The sequence below is a fragment of the Cervus canadensis genome, chromosome 7 (genome assembly GCF_019320065.1).
Source record: "Cervus canadensis isolate Bull #8, Minnesota chromosome 7, ASM1932006v1, whole genome shotgun sequence".
Taxonomy (NCBI): domain Eukaryota; kingdom Metazoa; phylum Chordata; class Mammalia; order Artiodactyla; family Cervidae; genus Cervus; species Cervus canadensis.
In genome coordinates, this window is record NC_057392.1 from 8,559,688 (window position 1) to 8,580,603 (window position 20,916).

The 20,916-nt window shown below is 46.9% G+C and overlaps 1 protein-coding gene across 6 annotated transcripts in view; it reads right to left on the minus strand.

Moving 5' to 3' along the window:
• The window catches only part of MRAS (muscle RAS oncogene homolog), a 68,574-nt gene that overhangs the window by 13,443 nt on the left and 34,215 nt on the right, over positions 1-20,916 (minus strand). The window contains exon 2 of one of the 6 annotated variants that reach the window (XM_043474296.1): positions 7,454-7,618. The exons of 4 other annotated variants lie outside the window; for them this stretch is intronic. In XM_043474296.1, coding sequence (XP_043330231.1) covers positions 7,454-7,544 — 91 coding nt within the window. In that variant the 5' untranslated portion in view covers positions 7,545-7,618. Of the gene's footprint in view, positions 1-7,453; positions 7,623-20,916 lie in introns of all 6 variants that reach the window. One more of the 6 variants, XM_043474295.1, reaches the window with a different exon arrangement.

Genomic DNA, 20,916 nt, shown 5'->3' on the forward strand with positions numbered 1-20,916 from the left:
ACCCCCATAAAGGCCCACTTAAAAGGCCCCTAGCTGGATTGTCAGTTCCCAGAGGCAGGGACCTGGTTTGCGCATCACCCGTCTACTCGGAGTCTGGCATAAACAGTACTCAACAGCAGCTGAGTGAATAAATGAATGTGAAGTCTATACACTTTCATTCGTTCATAGTCTATACACTTTCATTTGTTCATTTATTCAAGAAATATTTGAGCATCTACTGTGTGTCAGGCAGTGTTCTAGGCACTGTGCATACAGGGGAATGGGGCAAAATCCTTGCTCTCATGTGACTTACAATCTAACAGGAAGACAGATAAATAAATGAACGGATACTGTAATTTCTAGTAAAGATGGGTACATACTAGGAACAGTAGCACCAGTTGGAGGTAACTGGTGGAAGCTGGTGTCACTTTGGGTAGGGAAAGATGGCATCTCTCCTTCTCCTTTGGGAGAAGCTTTTGAGCAGTGACTAAATGATGAGGGTGGGGGAGCCATGTGACCAATGGCAAGAGCATTCCGGGCTGAGGGAACATGGTGGGTGGAGGTGTGCAAAGGCAGGCCGGCTGAACTGGGGAAGTGGAGGGACTGGTGAGTGGAAGATGGGGAGAGGTGGGGCAGGTCAAGGGTGGGTGGGACTGCTGCAGCCAGATAAGGCTGACTTCATTCACGGCAGAGACTGGGCAAAAGAGAGAGATGATCTACAGGACATCTGAAAAGTTTACCCTGGTTGTTGGGGAAATCCAGACCAAGAGTAGAAGCAGGGGCACTAGGTAGGAAGCTATGTAATAATCCAGCAAGACAAGATGGAGAGCTGGACTGAAGGTGGGGTGAGGTGGATGTTTGAGTGGCCTGATTCAGGCCACTATCTAAGACAGAGCCAACAGGAGCAGGGTGTTCTGGAGGGAAACATGGGGACGTGGGGGTGAGAGAGAAGAGCATTGAGGACGGTGGCTGTTTGGGGCCTGAGCCAAATGAATGGTGGTATCATATCCTAAATGGGGGAAGATGGTGAATAACAGGGTTGGGGGGGGGGAGCTCAGTTTCTGACACACTTCAGAACCTCTCAGACATGTATGTGGGACTTCAAACAGGCATTTGGAGACTTAAGTCAGAAAAGTAGAAGAGCGGCAAGAGATACAGACATAGGAGTTGCCAGTATGTGGATGGCCAGGAAAGTCATAGCACAAGCTAGTCAGGACCCCCCGGAATCCACATCTCAGGCAGACACTGTGAGATCATGCCTGAGAAAGTGATCTTGTCCCCACAGCCTGTCACCCTGCACACCCCCCTGAGTCACTCAGCAAGGCAGAGGGCCAAGGCTTGGTGGTCACACGGACACAAGCTGTACCCTACACATAACAGTCCGGGTCTCCTCATGTATGAAAGCAGGGCAGGGCTCCTGGGTCTTCAAGTCCTTTAAGTTCTGACATCCTAGAATTCTTTGGTTTGAATATTAATAATAAATGAAGGGGTTAAGAAAATAAGATTTACAGCTGAGGACCAGTGGGGAGACTGAGGAAGTTTCCCCAATTTCCTTGGGAAGAGGGATGAAGACTGACCTTCACCCAGAGAGAGTGAATCCCACTCAGAACTGTAGTCAACAAAACAGATGCAAATGGCAAGGACTTGACTAAAGTGGGGATGGCAAGGCCTGAACTGAACAGCACAAGACATTCAGGTAATATTGTAATTCATGTATGCACAGATTTTGAGGGTATATATTACCTGAAACAAAAATAGAGATCTAAGATATCTATAAATACCATCATTCGGAATTAAAACAAAAAATTCAACAGGGAGTTGAAAATCAAAATGGACCCCTTTAGAAAGGAAAAATAGTCATTCCAGACATCAACTGCCTTATAAATTACATTATCCATGCTTTCTAAAAGAATTCCTGGAGGACATACTCCAGCAAAGTGAAAAATAGATCCATGAAAAAGAAAGATGCCAACAGTGGTATGCAAAGGAAACAGCAAAACCTGAGTTAAGTTTCAACACATATTATAATAAATATTATAAAACAATTTGACAACAATGAAAGACAATCTAGAACTAAAATCTATGATGATCCATATGTGAATGTAGGGGCTGGGAAAAATGTTATCATTAATAAATACTAAAGTTCTTGCCTCATTTGGGAAGAGTCTAAACATACTGATTACATCCAGATGTTGATATAAAAATGTAAGTATATACACATATATGTACAATATATAGAATAATCACCCGAGATAAAACTCAAAACTTCCTAATCATTAGAGGAAAGAAAACAGGACAAAGTAAATGGGACCAGTTCAATGAAAGGCAAAAATAAACTATACACGGAGTTCCCTGGTGGCTTAGTAGTTAGAATTCTGGGTTTTCACTGCCATGGGTTCAATCCCTCATTGGGGAACTGAGAGCCTGTAAGCCACACAGTATGGTAAACAAACAAACAAACAAAAAAACTGTACACAAATAAGAAAGTTTAAAACATAGACGTGAAATAAGATGGCAGAAATAAATCTATGATTAACGATAGCAAATGGGTTAAATCCACTTATTAAAAGCAGATACTCAGTACAAAACCCACTTGTCTGCTACTATAAAAAATATGTATAAAACAAAATGACACAGAAGAAATAAACAATGAAAGAAAAAAAGGATATGCCTGTAATATGCACCCACAAAACAGAATTCAAGACTAAGGCATTAAATAGAACAAACCAGAGTATTTAGGGGAAAAGTACAGCATCAAAAAGTATCAAAGTCATGAGTCATAAATATATAAGAATATTGCCTAAATTATATGTATATGTATAAAAAACTGATTTTTTAAAATGGTAGGAACTGATAGATCCCACAATCATTGTGGGAGAATTGAACAGCCTTTCCTTAGAGATAGAACAAGTTACTCCCAAAATAATGATTTATCATTAAATAACACAATTCAAAAATGTAAACTGAGAGACTGAAAGAACAAACTTTACATCCAAACCATAAATAAATATTTTCAAACACATGTGAAACAGTCATAAAAATTGGCTATATATTAGGTCATAAATTAAAATGTCAACAAATTCCAGAAAGCAGAAGTCATATGGAACATCTTTTGCACTATAAGATCAGAACTGAACAGTAACATGATTCTAAAAGAAACTATCCACTTGAAAAATCTAAAAAGCTATAGTGCTCTATGGTGTGGTGGTGGTTTAGTCACTCAGTGGTGTTCGACTCTTGCAACCCCATGGACTGTAGCCCTCCAGACTCCCCTGTCCATGGGATTTTCCAGGCAAGAATACTGCAGTGGGTTACCATTTCCTTCTCCAAGGGATCTTCACAACCCAAGGATGGAAACTGAGTCTCCTCCATTGCAGGCAGATTCTTTACCAACTAAGCCACCAAGGAAGCCCATAGTGCTCTGTAACTCTCCAGTAAAAGAGAAAAGTGAAGCAGAGATTACAGACAATTTAGAATTGTATGATAATAAACAATAATAAACCCCTCTGCTTTGAGACCAAAGTGGTACTCAAAGGAAAATTACGGCTTTAAATGTACTTTAAAAAACAAGAAAGACTGAAAAGTAACTAAGCATTTAAACCAAAAGGCTAAAAAGAAAAAATAAAACCAAAGAAAGAATAAATTGTCAATAAAAGTAGAAATTAAGAAAATGGGAAGAAGGGAAAAGTAGCTGATATCTAAAAATCAAAAGCTGATTCTTTGAAAACTAATTTAAAAAGAACCCTTTAGGAATTCTTATCAGAGGAAAAATAAGATATTTGGAATGAGAAAAGGGCCCTGTCTATGGATATAGATAAATATTTAATTACACGAGAAAATTATCTACAGTTTTATAGCAATACATTTTCAACTCTTTATTTAACTTAAGAAAATATGAATGAACAAAACTGGCTCAAGAAAATATGTAAAACCCAAATAGGTCAATACTTATCAGTGAAATTGAAGAGACAAAACTATTCTGTGAGGAGCACAAAACTAGTTTTATAATCAACGTGGCTCAGTGGTAAAGAAGCTGTCTGCCAATGCAAGAGATGTGGGTTTGGTTCCTGGTTCAGGAACATCCCTTGGAGAAGGAAATGGCAACCCACTCCAGTATTCTTGCCTGGAAAATCCCACAGACAGATGAGTCTGACTGGCAACAGGCCATGTAGTCACAAAGACTAACAACTAAAGTCACACCAACTAAACAACAACAAGAACAATACAGAACTTTCTAGCTCATTGTAACAACCTAGCATAATCCTAATAACAACCTGGACAGAAATAGCACGTGGGCATGTAGTGACTGCCAGGCCTGGACCACCTTTGGGGGACAGAAGTAGGCTGCATTGTGACCCTATGAGGTACACCCATCCATTTGCCAATTACTTTCTCAGCACTTATTTGGTGCTAAGCCACTGTGCTGCTTGGTACTTTGGGTGGTTAAAGAATAAGATGCATCTCCTTCTCAGGGTACTTAAGAGGCCAGTTGGGCTGATACTTAAATAAGAATACAGGACAGAACAACGGACTGGCTCCAAATTGGGAAAGGAGTACGTCAAGGCTGCATATTGTCACCCTGCTTATTTAACTAATATACAGAGTACATCATGGGAAATGCCAGACTGGATGAAGCACAAGCTAGAATCAAGATTGCCGGGAGAAATATCAATAATCTCAGATACGTAGATGACACCACCCTTATGGCAGAAAGTGAAGAGGAACTAAAGAACCTCTTGATAAAAGTGAAAGAGGAGAGTGAAAAAACTGGCTTAAAACTCAACATTCAAAAAACTAAGATCATGGCATCCAGTTCCATCACTTCATGGCAAATTGATGGGGAAACAATGGAAACAGTGAGAGACTTTATTTTCTTGGGCTCCAAAATCACTGCAGATGGTGACTGCAGCCATGAAATTAAAGACACTTGCTCCTTGGGAGAAAAGCTATGACCAGCCTAGACAGCATATTAAAAAGCAGAGACATTACTTTGCTGACAAAGGTCTGTCAAGTTAAAGCTATGGTTTTTCCAGTAGTCATGTACAGATGTAGAGTTGGATCATAAAGAAAGCTGTATGGCAAAACCACTATAATACTGTAAAGTAATTAGCCTACAATTAAAATAAATTAATTAAAAAATAAATAAAAATGCAAAAAAAAGAAAGCTGAGCACTGAAAACTTGATGCTTTTGAACTGCGGTGTTGGAGAAGACTCTTGAGAATAACTTGGAGTGCAAGGAGATCCAAGCAGTCCATCCTAAAGGAAATCAGTCCTGAATATTCATTGGAAAGACTGATGCTGAAGCTGAAGCTCCAATACTTTGGCCACCTGATGTGAAGAACTGAGTGTTTGGAAAACACCCTGATGCTGGGAAAGATTGAAGGCGGGAGGAGAAAAGGACAACAAAAGATGAGATGGTTGGATGACATCACCGACTGGATGGACATGAGTTTGAGCAAGCTCCCAGAGTTGGTGATGGACAGGGAAGCCTGGCGTGCTGCTGTCCATGGAGTCACAAAGAGCCAGACATGACTGAACTGAACTGAACAGGACAGAAAATGATACATGTTATTGGAGACCTAGAGGCGGGGTGGGTCGCTTCAACTTAAGAGGGATAATGGAAGGTTTTAGTGAAGAGAGGACATTTATTGGAAGAAGAGAAACTGATATAAAAAGACAGAAAGCCCTTCTAGGCAGGGGAATAGCAGAAGCAAGGGCCCAGGGGCTGGAAAGGAGAGAGCAGTAATGAGGCTGGCACATCGCGGAAAAGGCTTGTGCTGGAAGAGGTGGGAGAAAGACGAGATGGGGAGGTCAGAGGCTGGGACCTCGGATTCTAAACTAAGATGGCAGAACTTGGTTGTACTGGGGAGCTACTGAAGGTTCTGAGAGGGAAGAGATGCAGTCAGAGGAGAGTGAGTGAAGGAAGCACTGGTGAAGAGGAGGAGGAGGGGCCTGGGCAGAGGCAATGAGCATGGAAGAGAGAGAGGGTGTGTGCTTCAAATAGAGGAAAAGGAACAAGTGGGGCGCCCCAAGGACATGGAACACAGGGATGGGAGCCAATGGGAGACGGAAGACTAACCTTGAGCCCTAGGAGGGGAGGGCAGGTACAACCAGGGAGGACATGGGGGCTGAGCTGAGCCTTGTCTGGTTTGGGGTCCACCCCTCGCCCACCTCTCCCCTCCACACATCCTGCAAATGCCCGGTCACAGGCCCCTTGTCAGCGGCCCTGCCTCCAAGAAGAAAATGGGCAGCTGTGCTTCAAAAAAAAATTATGATTTTGCCTGTATCCCTCATGCCTGATGTCATGAAGGTGGGAGGACTCCTGAGACAGAAAGTATTAGTCACTGTGAGAGGGGTCCTGCCAATGTGTGCGTGTGAGAGACAGACAAAGGCAGAGACAGACAGAGGCAGAGACAGACAGAGGCAGCCAGCCTGGAGGAGGGAAGAGAGAAAGAGAGATTCTGGCATCAGAGCGGGTCAGGGCTGTGCACTCCATCTGCCCTGCTCCAGGCTTCCCACCCAGGGGTGGATGACCCTGCAGTGTTGCTGAGGAAGATTTGAGTGGACACCCTGGAGCTGTTCTTGGATCTGGTGGATTCTAGAAGCCAAGCCCATGTGCTGGCAGGGATGGGGCCCCAGGCAGGCGGGCAGCCAGCGTGCAGGCAGCACCAGCCTGGGTCCCTGCTAAGCCCTCCCCTCCTAACCCCTCCTCGGTCTCCCCCTTCTCCTCCAGGGCCCCTAGAGGGAGACAAACCCTTGGAGAGGGGTCTGGGGGCTCTGACATTGGCCCACAGCCAGGGTACAGTCCAAGCTCTTTGGCTAGAAGTAGTCCTGCCCAGTGTGTTCCGACTGATGTCAAGCACTGCGCTGAGACTTTATACACACATCTGTCCTTGCAGGCCTCTTCATGGCCCTGGAAGGAGGTATTACTGTCCCCCTAGTACAGGTGAGAAATTTGAGGCCCAGGAAGTTAAAGGATCTGCTCAAGGCCACATGCTAGGGAGAAGGTCACCCTGACTCCCCAAGACCCAACTGCCTCAGCTCGTCCAAGCTGTCTGCTTCAACCAGAGGGTGTGGATCCGACCAGCTGTGCCTCAGATCCGGGTGACCTCTACCAGAACGCCTACACAGGGCTCCCCCAGCTGCCCCCAGCTGGGCTGCAGCCCCTCTCCTTCCTGAGGGCCCTGGCCTCTGATCTCCATCTCTGAACCCTTCCTGTTGCACGTGGCTCTGGTTCCTCCAAGCCTATGCTCAGTTCCACACTAGGGTGCAGTCCCAGAGGGTGGGAGTCTAGCTTTCATTTCCCTGGGTCCCCCAAAAGCTTCGGCACCCAATGAAGTCTCAAAAAATATTTGCAGAATGACTGGACAAATCACACGCACGCTACAGGAAATGCAGTTATTGTGTTCAAACAGCCCACGCCAGCTGCAAGGGTAACCACTAAAAACGGACTTTTAAAGCCCTATAACTCACCCTTCAGAGTGAAGTAAGTGTTCTGGAATATGAAACAACACAGATGATAATTTCTAGAGATACCATGCCTCCAAGGACCGACGTCTCTCATCCAAAGGTTCACCTTGGGAGGCAGAAGGGACTGTGTCCAATTTCACAGGGCAGTCAGACAGGGAAGCCTGGGCTCTGCCTAGGAAAAGACTCCCATTAAAAAATGCCAGTTCACTGAGGATCAATAGTGATGAGGGTTCCCCTATGGGGTAGGCTAGGTGCCTGGCAGAGGGCTTGATGCATCAACCAGCCACCATGCCCAGGAAAGGGGCTGCTCTTTCCTTCTCCGAAGCACTGGCCCAGCATGTTGAGCCAGGCAGCTCTAAGCGGGAGGGAGCTAAAATCCTGTGGCAGGCGCCGGCTGGCTCTTTGGCAATGGGGGAAGAGTCCCTCTGGCAGTGGCCCCAGCCTTGACTGGCTGACGTCAGGGGAGACGTGCTGGCCACCGGCCCCAGGGAACAGTTGTCCTCATGACCACACTACTGCGGTTGGAGGAGTGGGGGAATGGGGGGAGGTCTTGGGAGACGTTTTCATGAGGCCCATGAGACCCCTGACTTGGTGGGCATGTTACATGTGAGGGGTCCATGACTTTGTGGGATTCTGAGAGGAGCCTGGACCTCCCCCCAGTCCCTCCTCAATGTCACTCTCAGGCAGGGAAGAGAAGAGAGGGCAGAGAGCAGCAGGGGATTCACCAGTGTAACCAGGGACCCAGGAGCATCCCAGAAACAGATGGGGCCCAGGAAGGGAGGGAAACAGGGAGGCGAAGCACTGTCCTGGGACCCCATTTCCATCTTACAACCACAGGGATGTGGGGGGGTTTACAGGGGAAGAAACTGAAGCAGGGCAGGGTTGGGACTTGCCCAGGTTCCTGCTGTAATGAGCAGCAGAGGCAAGATCTGCACACAAGTGTGTCTGGGCCTGGCCTGGCTCTGCTCCTGGCTCTATCTGTCTCCATGGCCTGTGAAGAGGGGCAGGCCCAAAAGGAGGGGTGAGGACAGAACACCTGAGGTTTGAGGGGATGGAAGACAAAGGCCTGAGGGCTATGCCTCCTCCCCTACCCCCACCTGGTTACCCCAAACCCTCTACCTGTTCCACACCTGCCCCTGGGCAGTCCCGCTGAGCCAGGAGGAGAGAGCTCGGGTACACTGGCCTGGTTCCCTCACAGCAGTTCCCAGGGCATCCTTAGAGCACCCAATAAATCTAAACACAGCCCTACCAGTCCATCCATTCTCCAGCCACTGTTTCCCATCAAGTCCTCACTCCTCAAGCTTCCACTGCAGCTGAAGGTCTAGAACAGATCAGCAGGTACTAAACTCCACAAGCTTCCAAACCAACCCTCCTCAGGGACAGCACAAGACTCACCTACTGTGGGTGAGGAAGGTAAAGCAGTGCAGCCACTTCAGAAAACATTTTGGCAGCTTCTCACAATGTTATATGCAGAGTGCATCATGTGAAATGCTGGGCTGGATGAAGCACAAGCTGAAATCAAGATTCCGGGGAGAAATATCAATGCCCTCAGATATTCAGATGACACTATCCTTATGGCAGAAAGTGAAGAGGAAGTAAAGAGCCTCTTGATGAAAGTGAAAAAGGAGAGTGAAAATGTTGGCTGAAAACTCAACATTCAAAAAACAAAGATCATGGGATCCAGTCCCATCACTTCATGGCGAATAGTTGGGGAAACAGTGAGAGACTTTATTTTCTTGGGCTCCAAAATCACTTTGTACAGTGACTGCAGCCATTAAATTAAAAGACACTTACTCATTGGAAAGAAAGCTATGACCAACCTAGACAGCATATTAACAAGCAGAGACATTACTTTGCTGACAAAGGTCTGTATAATCAAAGCTATGGTTTTTCCAGTAGTCATGTACAGATGTGAAAGTTGGACCACAAAGAAGGCTGAGTGCCAAAGAATTGATGCTTTTGAACTGTGGTGTTGGAGAAGACTCTTGAGAGTCCCTTGGACAGCAAGGAGATCAAACCAGTCAATCCTAAAGGAAATCAACCCTGAATATTCATTGGAAAGACTAATGCTGAAGCTGAAGGTCCAGTACTTTGGCCACCTGATACAAAGAGCCCACTCATTAGAAAAGATCTTGATGTTGGGCAAGGTTGACGGCAGGAGGAGAAGGGTACGGCAGAGGACGAGATGGTTGGATGGCATCACTGACCCAATGGACCTGAGTTTAAGCAAGCTCTGGGAGATGATGAAGGACAGGGAAGTCTGGCCTGCTGCAGTCCATGGGGCTGCAAGGAGTAAGACACGACTGAGCAGCTGAACAACAACAGCACACCGTTAAACACAGAGTTACCACTCGACCCAGCAATTCCACTCCTACAGGTGCATCCAGGAGAACTGAAATCACGGGTCCACACAAAAACTTGCACATGACTGTCCACAGAAGTATTCTCCATCACAGCCCCAAAGTGGAAACAAGCCAAGTGTCCATCGACTGATGACGGATAAACAAAACGTCATTCCTCCATATACAGCTGGGCCTTGAACAGCACAGGTGTGAACTGGGCAGGTCCATTTATATGGAGATTTTTTCCCAATAAATATACAAAAATATATGCATAGAACATTGTGTGAAAGACTGGATTGAAGTGGATATCCTATCCTTACACTAGGCATAAGTTGAGAGAGATTTAAAATCATCAATGTGTTGGGCTTCCCTGGTGGTTCAGTGGTTAAGAATCTACCTTGCAATGCAAGGGACACTGGTTCGATCCCTGGTCTGGGAAGATCCTATATACCATGGAACACACACACACAATGCTATTGAGTCTGTGCTCTAGAGCTCAAGAGCCGCAACTACCGAGCCCAATACGCTACAGTTACTGAAGCCTGAAAGCTATAGAGCCTGTGCTCCACAGCAAAGAGAAGCCACAGCAAAGAGAAGCTTGCATATCGCCATGAAGAGTAGCCCCTGTGTGCCACAACTAGAGAAAGCCTGCATGCAGCAATGAAGACCCACTATAGTCAAAAAAACCAAATAAATAAACCTTAAAAGAAATAAAGACACGCAACATCACTCATTACCAGAGAAATGCAAATCAAAACTACAACAAAGTACCATCTCACGATGGTCAGAATGGTTGCCATCAAAAAGTCTACAAACAATAAATGCTGGAGAGGGTATGGAGAAAAGGGAACCCTCTTACACTGTTGGGCTTCCCTGATAGCTCAGTTGGTAAAGAATCTGCCTGCAATGCAGAAGACCCTGGTTTGATTCCTGGGTCAGGAAGATCCCCTGGAGAAGGGATAGGCTACCCACTCCAGTATCCTTGGGCTTCCCTTGTGGCTCAGCGGGTAAAGAATCCATCTGCAATGCGCGAGACCTGGGTTTGATCCCTGTGTTGGGAAGATCCCCTGGAGAATGGAAAGGCTACCCACTCCAGTATTCTAGCCTGGAGAATTCCATGGACTACAGTCCATGGCATCATAAAGAGTTGTACAAGACTGAGCAACTTTCACTTACACTGTTGGTAGGAATGCAAACTAGTACACCCACTAGAGAACACTGTGGAGATTCTTTAAAAACTGGAAATAGAACTGCCATATGACCCAGCAATCCTACTGCTGGGCATATACACCAAGGAAACCAGAATTGAAAGAGACACGTGTACCCCAATGTTCATTGCAGCACTGTTTATAATAGCTAGGACATGGAAGCAACCTAGATGTCCATTGACAGATGAATGGATAAGGAAGTTGTGGTAAATATACACAATGGAATATTACTCAGCTATAAAAAAGAATGGATTTGAGTCAGTTCTAATGAGGGGATGAAACTGGAGCCTATCATACAGAGTGAAGTAGGTCAGAAAGAGAAATACCAATACAGTATATTAATGCATATACATGGAGTTTAGAAAGATGGTAACGATGATCCTATAAGCAAGACAGCAAAAGAGACATGGATGTAAAAAACAGACTTTGGACTCTGTGGGAGAAGGTGAGGGTGGGATGATTTGAGAGAATAGTATTGAAACATGTATATTACCTTACGTAAAACAGATGACCAGTGCAAGTTCGATGCATGAGTCAGGGCACTCAAAGCTGATGCTCTGGGCAACCCAGAGGGATGGGATGGGGAGGAAGGTGGGAGGGGGCTTCAGGATGGGGGGACACATGTATACCCATGGCTGATTCATCTTGATGCATGGCAAAAACCACCACAATACTGTAAAGTAATTATCCTCTAATTAAAATTAATTAATTAATTTAAAAAATGTGTTAGTTTCCTTACTTTATAACTTTGCTTTCAAAGAATTATAGTACCACACAATGTTTGGCCCCCACCCCTCTTTTCTGTCTCTCTCTTTCATAATTAAACTGCATATCAGTCTATCATCACAGGTTAGTGATTTTTTTTAAAAAAATGCAACAGTGTTTCCAATACGGTATTATGAATATGACTATAATACTACATGTCATAAAAACTGTATAACCCTTCATTAGTGTAAAAACTAGGCTACTGGGAAACAATTGTATCAGTTACACCAGGCTACCAAAAACACTTATATCGCTGCTTTTCTGTTATCAATGCATGAATCATTATGTATGTAAGTGCTAAGTCACTTCAGTCGTGTCTGATTCTGTGCGACCCTGTGGACTGTAGCCTGCCAGGCTCCTCTGTCCGTGGATTCTCCAGGCAAGAATACTGAAGTGGGTTGCTGTGTGCTCCTCATGAATTATTATACCTGTACAATGTATTTTTCATATCATCCTTTCATTTTTGATGTTTAGTGTTAGTAATACATATAATATTGGCAGTGTTTTATATCCTGTAAGAGAAAATTGATGTAGATACTGACAGATATAAACAGATGACATAAACTTACGGTATCAATATATACAGTATGGCACTGTAAAATTTTCTCTTCCTTATGATTTGCTTAATAACATTTTCTTTAGTTCACTTTATTGTAAAAATACAGTCTATAATATATATAACATATAAAATACATGTTAACGACTATTTAAGTTACCAGAAAGGCTTTGGTCAACAGTAGGCTATTTAGTAGTTAAGTCTTCAGGGAGCCAAAAGTCATACCCAGATTTTCAACTGCATGAGAGGTTGGCACCCCTAGCCCCTGTGTTGTTCAAGGACCAACCATATTAGAATATTATTCACACAGAATAAGGAATGAAATTCTCAGAGCATGCTTGAAGTGCTAAGGGACAGAAGCCAGACACAAAGGTCACATATTATATGATCCTATTTATGCGAAATGTCCATAAACGCAGAAAGTCTCGGAGACGAGAGGTTTGGGAACTGGGAGGTAGGGAGGGTGGCTAATGCGGGTGAGGTTTTTGGAGGGTGATGAAAATGTGGATGAGATAGTGATCCCAGTGATGGGTGATTTTTTTAATCCACCAGAAATGTTGACTGCACACCTTTGTGTATATACTATCAGCCACTGAACTGTGCACTTTAAAAGGGGAGGTGGGGTGGATGTCACATGAGAATTACATCTCAATTAAAAAAAATTGTACGGAGGGGAAAAACCCATTTCCCTTCTCTGCAGCGCCTTCTCCACCTGCCTCTCTCTGCGGTGGATGACTCAGCCCACTCCTGCCCAAGACCATCCCCTCCCCTCCAGCTACATGCTGGATCTTGTCTCCTGTCCCCTATGCAAGGACATGGCCACTATTTTGACCTCTCCCCCTCCTGCATCATCCATTGCTCTGTTGGTTCTTTTCCATCAGTATGTAAACATTGCATAGTTTCTTTTATCTTAATAAAACAAAAATAAAGCCAAAAAATTAAAAGTAAAAAACAACCCTCCCCTTGACCTCATACCTTCCAATGATCGTTCATTTCTCTAGTCCTTTTACAGCCACACTCCTTGACAAGTCTGTCTTCACTGCCTGCCCTTCCTCTCCTCCACTGTCTCTTGAACCCGCTGTAATCAGGCCACTCTATCAAAGCTGATCCTGTCAAGTCACCATGATCTCCAGGTCACTAAATCCAGCAGACACTTTGTGGTCTTCATCCCACTGGGTCACTTTCCAGAATCTGACACACTTGATGGTTCCCTCCTTTTTGAAGAGCCTCTGCACTTGGCCTTGGTGAGTCACTCTATCTTGCTTCTTCTCTGATTCTAATCACTCTCTGAACATTGGTGGGTGCCCGCACTCAGTCCTGGGACCCCGTCTCCAGCCATGTTCACTTTTTCTCAGAGGTCTCCTGTCTCATGGCTTTACATGGCAGTTCCCAAGTTTCCATCTCCAGCACCTCCCCTTACTCCAAACTTAGACCTCTGCCACTGGCTTGACTTCTATTTGTATGTGTGAAGGGCATCTCAGATTTAACACACCCAAAACTAGACTCTTGATTTTTCCATCAAACTTACTTTTCCCAGTCTTTCTAATCTCCTTTAAATTTTATTTTATTCAAGTATAGTTGATTTATCAGTCTTCCTAATCTTGACAAACATCACTCTATTCTACCAACTGTCCAGTCTGAAATCTCTTCTCATTCTCCCCAACCCATCCCACATACTCCATCAACAAGTCCTATTATTTCCTCCATAAAATACATCCAGACTCTAACTCCTTCTCACCACCTCCTTTACCAATATCCTAGTCTACCATCAAGAGCTTCTTAACTGGTCTCCCTAGTTCGGTCCTGGTTTCCCTCTGGTCTGTTCTCCACCCCACGGCCAGAGTGAACCTTTTAAACATCAGTCAGACCGTGCCTGTCCTCTGCTCAAAACTTCCCATGGTTTATATCCCTTCTAGGTTCTGGAAGTCACTGCCCTCAGCTATCTCCCTGATCTCTCCTCTTAGACTCTCACTCACCTCCTCTGCACCCTGGCCTCCTAGCTATTCCCCAAACACATCCCTGCCTTTGCCCCTGATTCTTTATCCAAGATCCTTTTCCCCGCAGCTTTTTCCTTCAGGTCTTTGTTCCAATATCACCTCTTCAGGAAGGCCTTCCCTGCTCTGTGTGGATGAAGTAGCAACTTCTTCCTTTCTGTCTATTTCTTCTACCTTGCCTCACTCTCCATCACAGCATTCATACCATTTGACACATTACATATCTGTTTACACTCTGTTTCCCCCATTCTACCAGAAACTTCATGAGACCAGGGACTTGACCTTGCCAACTGTTGCAACCAAAGAGCCCCAAAGAGAGCCAGGCACACAACAGGTACCCAGAATTGTTCATAGAATGAATTAGTGAACACTCCCACCTACATACATCTCAGGGACTGATCCACACATCACTGAAGGGGAGTGGCGGCGGGTCCAAGTCAGGGGCACAAGCCGCACTCTGGACCTCCCCAGATGCAGGCAGATAGGTCAGCGATCCCTCATCTGCATGTGTGATGGGACCTATTCTTTTTCCTTCTTTCACCTGGTTGGATGATGCATTTTATTGCTTGCTTCTTTTTGTTTAAACTGGAGTATGATTGCTTTACAATGTGTCAGTTCCTGCTATACAGCGAAGTATATCAGCCACTTCCCTCCCTCCCTCTTGATCCTCCCCCCCCACCCCACCCCCATTTCACCCCTCTAGGTCAACACAGAGCACAGAGCTGAGCCTACGCTTCCCTGGTGGCTCAGACAGTAAAGAATCTGCCTGCAATGCAGGAGACTCGAGTTCGATCCCTAAATTGGGAAGATCCCCTGGAGAAAGGAATGGCAACCCACTCCAGTATTCTTGCCTGGAGAATAGCCATGGGCAGAGGAGCCTGGTGAGCTACAGTCCATGTGGTCGCAAAGAGTCGGACACAGCTGAGTAATTAACACTTTCACATTTCTTTTTTCCCAGGGTATACAGGTGTCAATGCTACTCTCTCTGTCCCACCCTCCTCTTCCCCAACAGGACCTATTCTTGAAAACATCAGGCCACCCTCTTCAAATGTCACATTAGAACAATTTTAACAATGAAAGCATCTCGAGGCTTACTCTGTGCTGTGCTTCACAAGATGTCACATTCCCTCACTCACTCAACAAACAATAATGAAGCACCTGATAGGCGCTGCTGGGCTTCCCTGGTAACTCAGCTGGTGAAGAATCTGCCTTCAATGTAACAGACTCCGGTTCAATTCCCAGCTCGGGAAGTTCACCTGGAGAAGGGACAGGCTACCCACTCTAGTATTCTTGGGCTTCGCCAGTGGCTCAGATGATAAAAATTCCACCTGAAGTGGTGAAGACCTGCATTCGATCCCTGGGTTGGGAAGATCCCCTGGAGGAGGGCATGGCAACCCACTCCAATATTCTTGCCTGGAGAATCATATGGATAGAGGAGCTTGGCGGGCTACAGTCTGTCCATAGGATCACAAAGAGTCGGACAGGACTGGGTGATTAAGCACAAAAGGTGCTGCTGGCAGCAGACACACAGTGGTGGGCAAAGCCTCTTTCCTCCAGGAGTTACAGTCTGTAACGTTTCACCTACTCTTGGCAACAACTATGAGGCTCTATAGCTCAGACAGAGACTCCACCAACAAGGGCATGTGGTCTTGGTCCACAGGGTGTTTGTGCCCAAGGGAAAGAGGAGCCCCCAGTCACTGGAACTGGGCCCTGGTGATAACAGGCTGACAGTGGCTGCACGGGGGCCCGGAGCCAGGAGCATCACCCAACCCAAGGGCAACAGGAGAAATCTCAAAGTGGACTGGAGCGTGCAACCCAGAACTAGTCACGTGACTTCTAACAGTGATCAACAAAAAGTTCTGAAATCAGGGCAAAAGCCAGAATTAACTGCAGGAGACTAGGGCCTGACTGTGAGTAAAAGGAAACCACTCCCCTGGGGTTTGGGTTGCTGACAAGCAGGGACTGACCCCACACTGCACTCAGACCTTCATCACTCAGCCCTGCCAAGCAGACTCTAGGTCACTGGCCAATGGCCAGTCCCGCAGCTCCCAGGCTGGCCAGTAGGGCTAAGGTGAGCACAGAGCAAGATCTAGTCGGCTTTGGGGTCAGAGGGAATGGGGCACTGATTAGCTGTGTGATTTGGGACTTATTCTTTCACTTCTCTGAGTCTTAGTTCCCGCCCCTGCTGAGGCCTGACCAGAGGGCTGCTGGACAGGTGTGGGAGCAGGAGGCCTGAGTTCCCAGGAGGAGTGCTCTTGGAGTGCAGGCGGCGGCAGCAGCAGTTATCCAGTGGTACTGAAGGATTTTACCACCCTACCCACTGGTACCAGTAGTACTGGTGCATACTGGCTAAAGAGCTTTTGTGCTCACTGGTAAAGTGGAGACACTAATCTCAATCATCACAAGTATGAAACAAAGCAATCCCCGTGAAGCGCTCAGCACAGGGTCTGGCTAGGAAGCGCCAGTGCTACTCCACCTGTGGGGAAAATGGTGAAATGTGGGGTTGGCCAAAAATTCACTCGGGTTTTTCCATACGATGTTAAGGAAAAACCCAAACAAACTTTTTGGCCAACCCAATACTTTAGTGCCATTGGAAAACTGCCACCCCGGTTGCCACCCTGTGTTCCCAAGAGCCCTCCCCTTGGGAACCCCGACTTCCTGCCCTCCTATCTGCCCAGCAGTAGCTGCTAACAGTGCTGAGGGCAGAAGGAGTGACAGTGACCTGGCCTCAGTGGAAGGAAGGACTTTCTACCAGCAGGCACTGCCCCCAGCAGCTTGGAGATCAGTGAGCTCCATGTTACTGGGAGCATTCAAGCAGTGATAGCTGATGGAGGCAAGATAAAGGGTCAGGCAGAGGTCAGCAGGGCTGAATTGCATAATCTCAGGGCTGTGGCCTTACTCCCTCAGAAAGGAGAAGAAAGAGGGGAATTCCTCCCCCATCACTGCCCACAGGGAAAGGGGGGGACAGGGCGGGAGTGGAGGAAGGACAGACAGCTTTGCCTGAACCCCCTCTTAGTGGGGGCCACGGAGAAGGGCCTGCTCTGCAGTTGGCCTAAGGACTGCTGAGCATAGAGCCCACCATGCAAAGCCCCCGGCTCAGAATAAACTCTCAGTAAGTGTTCTTGTCCTCTCGCTGCCCTACCCACGCCCTCCTCCCCGACCTCCCCAGAAAGAATGTGGATTCGAGTGTTCGGGGAAAGGCCAGATCCAGGCCCGTCCGTGAAGACAACAGCACTTGTGTCTGTGGTTTGGGCAGAAGCCAGGGTGGAAACGTCCCAGCTTCTGAGGGTGCAGGAGGGGAGCCGACGCTTTCGCTCTTGGCAGAGACTGAGCCCTTGTTGAGGATAGAGTGACTGCAAAGCAGGGGGCCCAAGAGCCCCCAGGTGGGAAGGGGAGTCCGGAGACCACTGTCCTCTGTTGAGGGGAGACAGATTCCAGCTTCCAGAGACTGGTGGGGCCAAGGGCGGGGCTGGCGGCCCTGTGGGTGGCAAAGCGAAGACTGTGAGTGGGCAGAGGATTTGGTCAACATCCTCCCCTGCAGGCCTGAGGCCTGGGCCAGAGGAGGAGGCAGGCTGACAGGATGGGACGTGCTGGGCAGAGGGAGGAGGCCCTGGGCCTGGCTCTGCCTCCAGCGAGGTCTGACCTTGGCAAGTCACTTCTCCGTCTGCGCCGTACTTCTCCTGGATGTAAAGTAAAGGGGCTGACACCACACAGCTCAGGAGCCTTCCAGCTCCAAGCTAACAAGAAAAAGAGGCAGGCAAGAACTCCACGACAAAGCGAGGGAGAGCATGGACTGGAGCAGATATCTGTAGACCCACATTCACGGCAGCAATAGTCACAAGGGCCAGAAGGTGGAAACAATGCCAATGTCCATGCTGGATGCATGGCTCAGCAGAATGCGGGTAGATGCACACAGAAGATTACTGGGTGTTAGAAAGGAAGGGAATTCTGACGCATGTTATAACACAGCTGAACCACTGTGGCAAGTGAAATAAGCCAGTCACCAAGAGACAATATTGTATGATTGCGCTCATATGCGGTAGCCAGAGTACAGAAAGGAGAATGGGGGTTACCAAGAGCTAGGAATGGGGAACAGGAGTTGTTGTAACAGGGCTTCAGCTGGAAGAAATGAAAATGTTCTGAAGATAGTGGTAGTGATTCTGTGAACAGTATGAATGTACTTAATGTCACAGAGCTGTCCGCTGAAATATGACGAAGATTGTCAGTCTCATGTTATATCTATTTTACCACATACACACACAAACCCCACAAAACTCCAGGACTCTGCCTCAGGCTTGGGTCTCTCTGACTGGGGTGTGGGGAGTCACACAGCTCCAAGTCACAGACCCCCAAAGAGGGGGCCAGAGACCTGGGAGACGGGGAGGAGAAGCAGTCCCACAGCAAGCGGTGGGCCCAGTAAAGAGGGGAGGTGCTCCCAGAGTTGGGCCCTTAACAGCGGAAGGCGAGACAAAGGTCCCTAACCCTTGTAGGAAAGAACACAGAGCAGGCTTGCTCCAAAGTTGGGGGCCCCCTGCAGACACTGGGGAACCTGACTGCTGGCCCCTGAGGTCGTCCATCTCCTGTCTTTTAGATTCTGGGAGGACTCGGGCAATGAGACTCCTTGAAAGAAAACAAGAAATAGGGAATTCCCCAGGGGGTCCAGTGGTTAGGACTCTTCGCCTCTACTGTAGGGGACCCAGGTTCAATTCCCGGTCAGGGAACCAAGATCCCACATGCTCTGTGGAGAGGCCACACACACACACAAAAAAGAAAGAAATATGGAAAATAAGAAATAAGTTTGTTTGTAAGTAGGTAGGGAGCCTGTGAGACTCTTCAGTGTGGAAACCACAGAGAAGGCCCCTTGAGCATCGTGAGCATCTCTGCTCTGAGGTTCAGATCAGAACCGGGGCCCCTGGCCCTCTGAAGACCTTGGGGCAAGGAGCTGCAAGGGCAGGTGCAGGTGTCTGTCGACCCTGATAATCCAGGCCACACCCAGTGCTCTCGGGATTTCAACTCTATTTCCAGAGGCGCAGGGACCAGCTGTGTGAGGTTTGGGAGGTTTTCCCACCCAGCCAGATTGACAGAGAACAGAGGAGACAAAGGGAAGTTGAGACTGTTGCTGGCTGTGTGACTCTCTCTGCACTTTATTTTTATAACAACTGTAGCTACCACAATTATGTTCGTAAGGACAAAAAGTATGTGGCACAGACCTTCCACACAGTAATCGCCCGCAGATATCATTACTCTCTCCTCCTCTTCATCAAAACTATCAAGCTGCCATGTGTTTCCTCCTTCTGAATTTGGAAGAAGAGAAACCCCAGAGTTCGGGGCACTTGGCAGGCATCCCGGGCTCAGCACCTCCCCAGGATGCTCTGGCCTCCAGGGAAGCAAGATGTCAGGGAAAGTCCCATCCATCCCAGGGCTGCAAACCACTCAGAAGAGTTCAGTCCCAGCAGGGGTCAGAATTATGCCCAAGCCTAAACATAACCAGCATTTGATGAAAGTTCCCCAAATACGGGACATCCTTTTAAATGCTAGACTAATTAGAACTGAGTTGTAACGTTTTAATCCTTTCTTTTCTTAATAAGACCTGATTGAGTGGAGAACTGTGCTAATCTGGGAATCTAGTATCTACTCCTGAGGCAGGCCTGGGTGGTGTGTGCTCAGTCACTCACTCATGTCCAACTCTTTGCTACCCCATGAACTGTAGCCTACCAGGCTCCTCTGTCCATGAGATTCTCCAGGCAAGAATACTTGACTGGGTTTTACCATTTCCTCCTCCAGGGATCCTTTCTGACCCAAGGATCAAACCCATGTTTCCTGCATCTCCTGGATTGGCAGGTGGATTCTTTACCACTGAACCACCTGGGAAGCCCTATAGGCCTGGGTGGGCAATGCCCTAAATCAGGTCTGATTCTGGGGTCAGGATCAGAGGTGCGGCCCCTAGGGGAGTCCAGGAGCTTCAGAACACAAGCTCTGCAGATTCGCACTTACAAAGTAATGCCGTGGCCATGCTTCCCCCTCCCTGGCTCTGCTGCTATAAATGTTATCCCAAAACCTTCCTAAAATCACTCTTAAGGAAAAAAAATTTTTTAAGAAACAACTTTGAGTAGTCTAATACCCAAAGTTACTTTCTAAAAAGTTAGAGAGGGACTTTCCTGGTGGTACAGTGGATAGGAATCTGCCTGCCAATGCAGGGGACATGGGTTTGATTCCTGGTCTGAGAAGATCCCACATGCCGCAAGGCAACTAAACCCATGCACCTCAGCTATTTAGCCTGTGCTCTAGAGGCTGCAAGCTGCAACTACTGAAGTCTGCGCATCCTAGAGCCCGTGCTCTGCAACAAGAGAAGCCACTGCAATGAGAAGCCCATGCACCACAATGAAGAGCCACCCCCTCTCACCGCAAGTAGAGAAAAGCCCGCAAGCAGCAACAAAGACCCAGCCCAACAACAACAACACAGTTAATTAATGGATTTTAAAAACGCTAGAAAAGATAATATGTCTCTGAAGAGAAATAACATTTATTGAGCTCCATCTACATACCAGGCATGATGTTACTCTCTTACAGGCATTATGCAATGTTTTTCAGAACGTTTTCT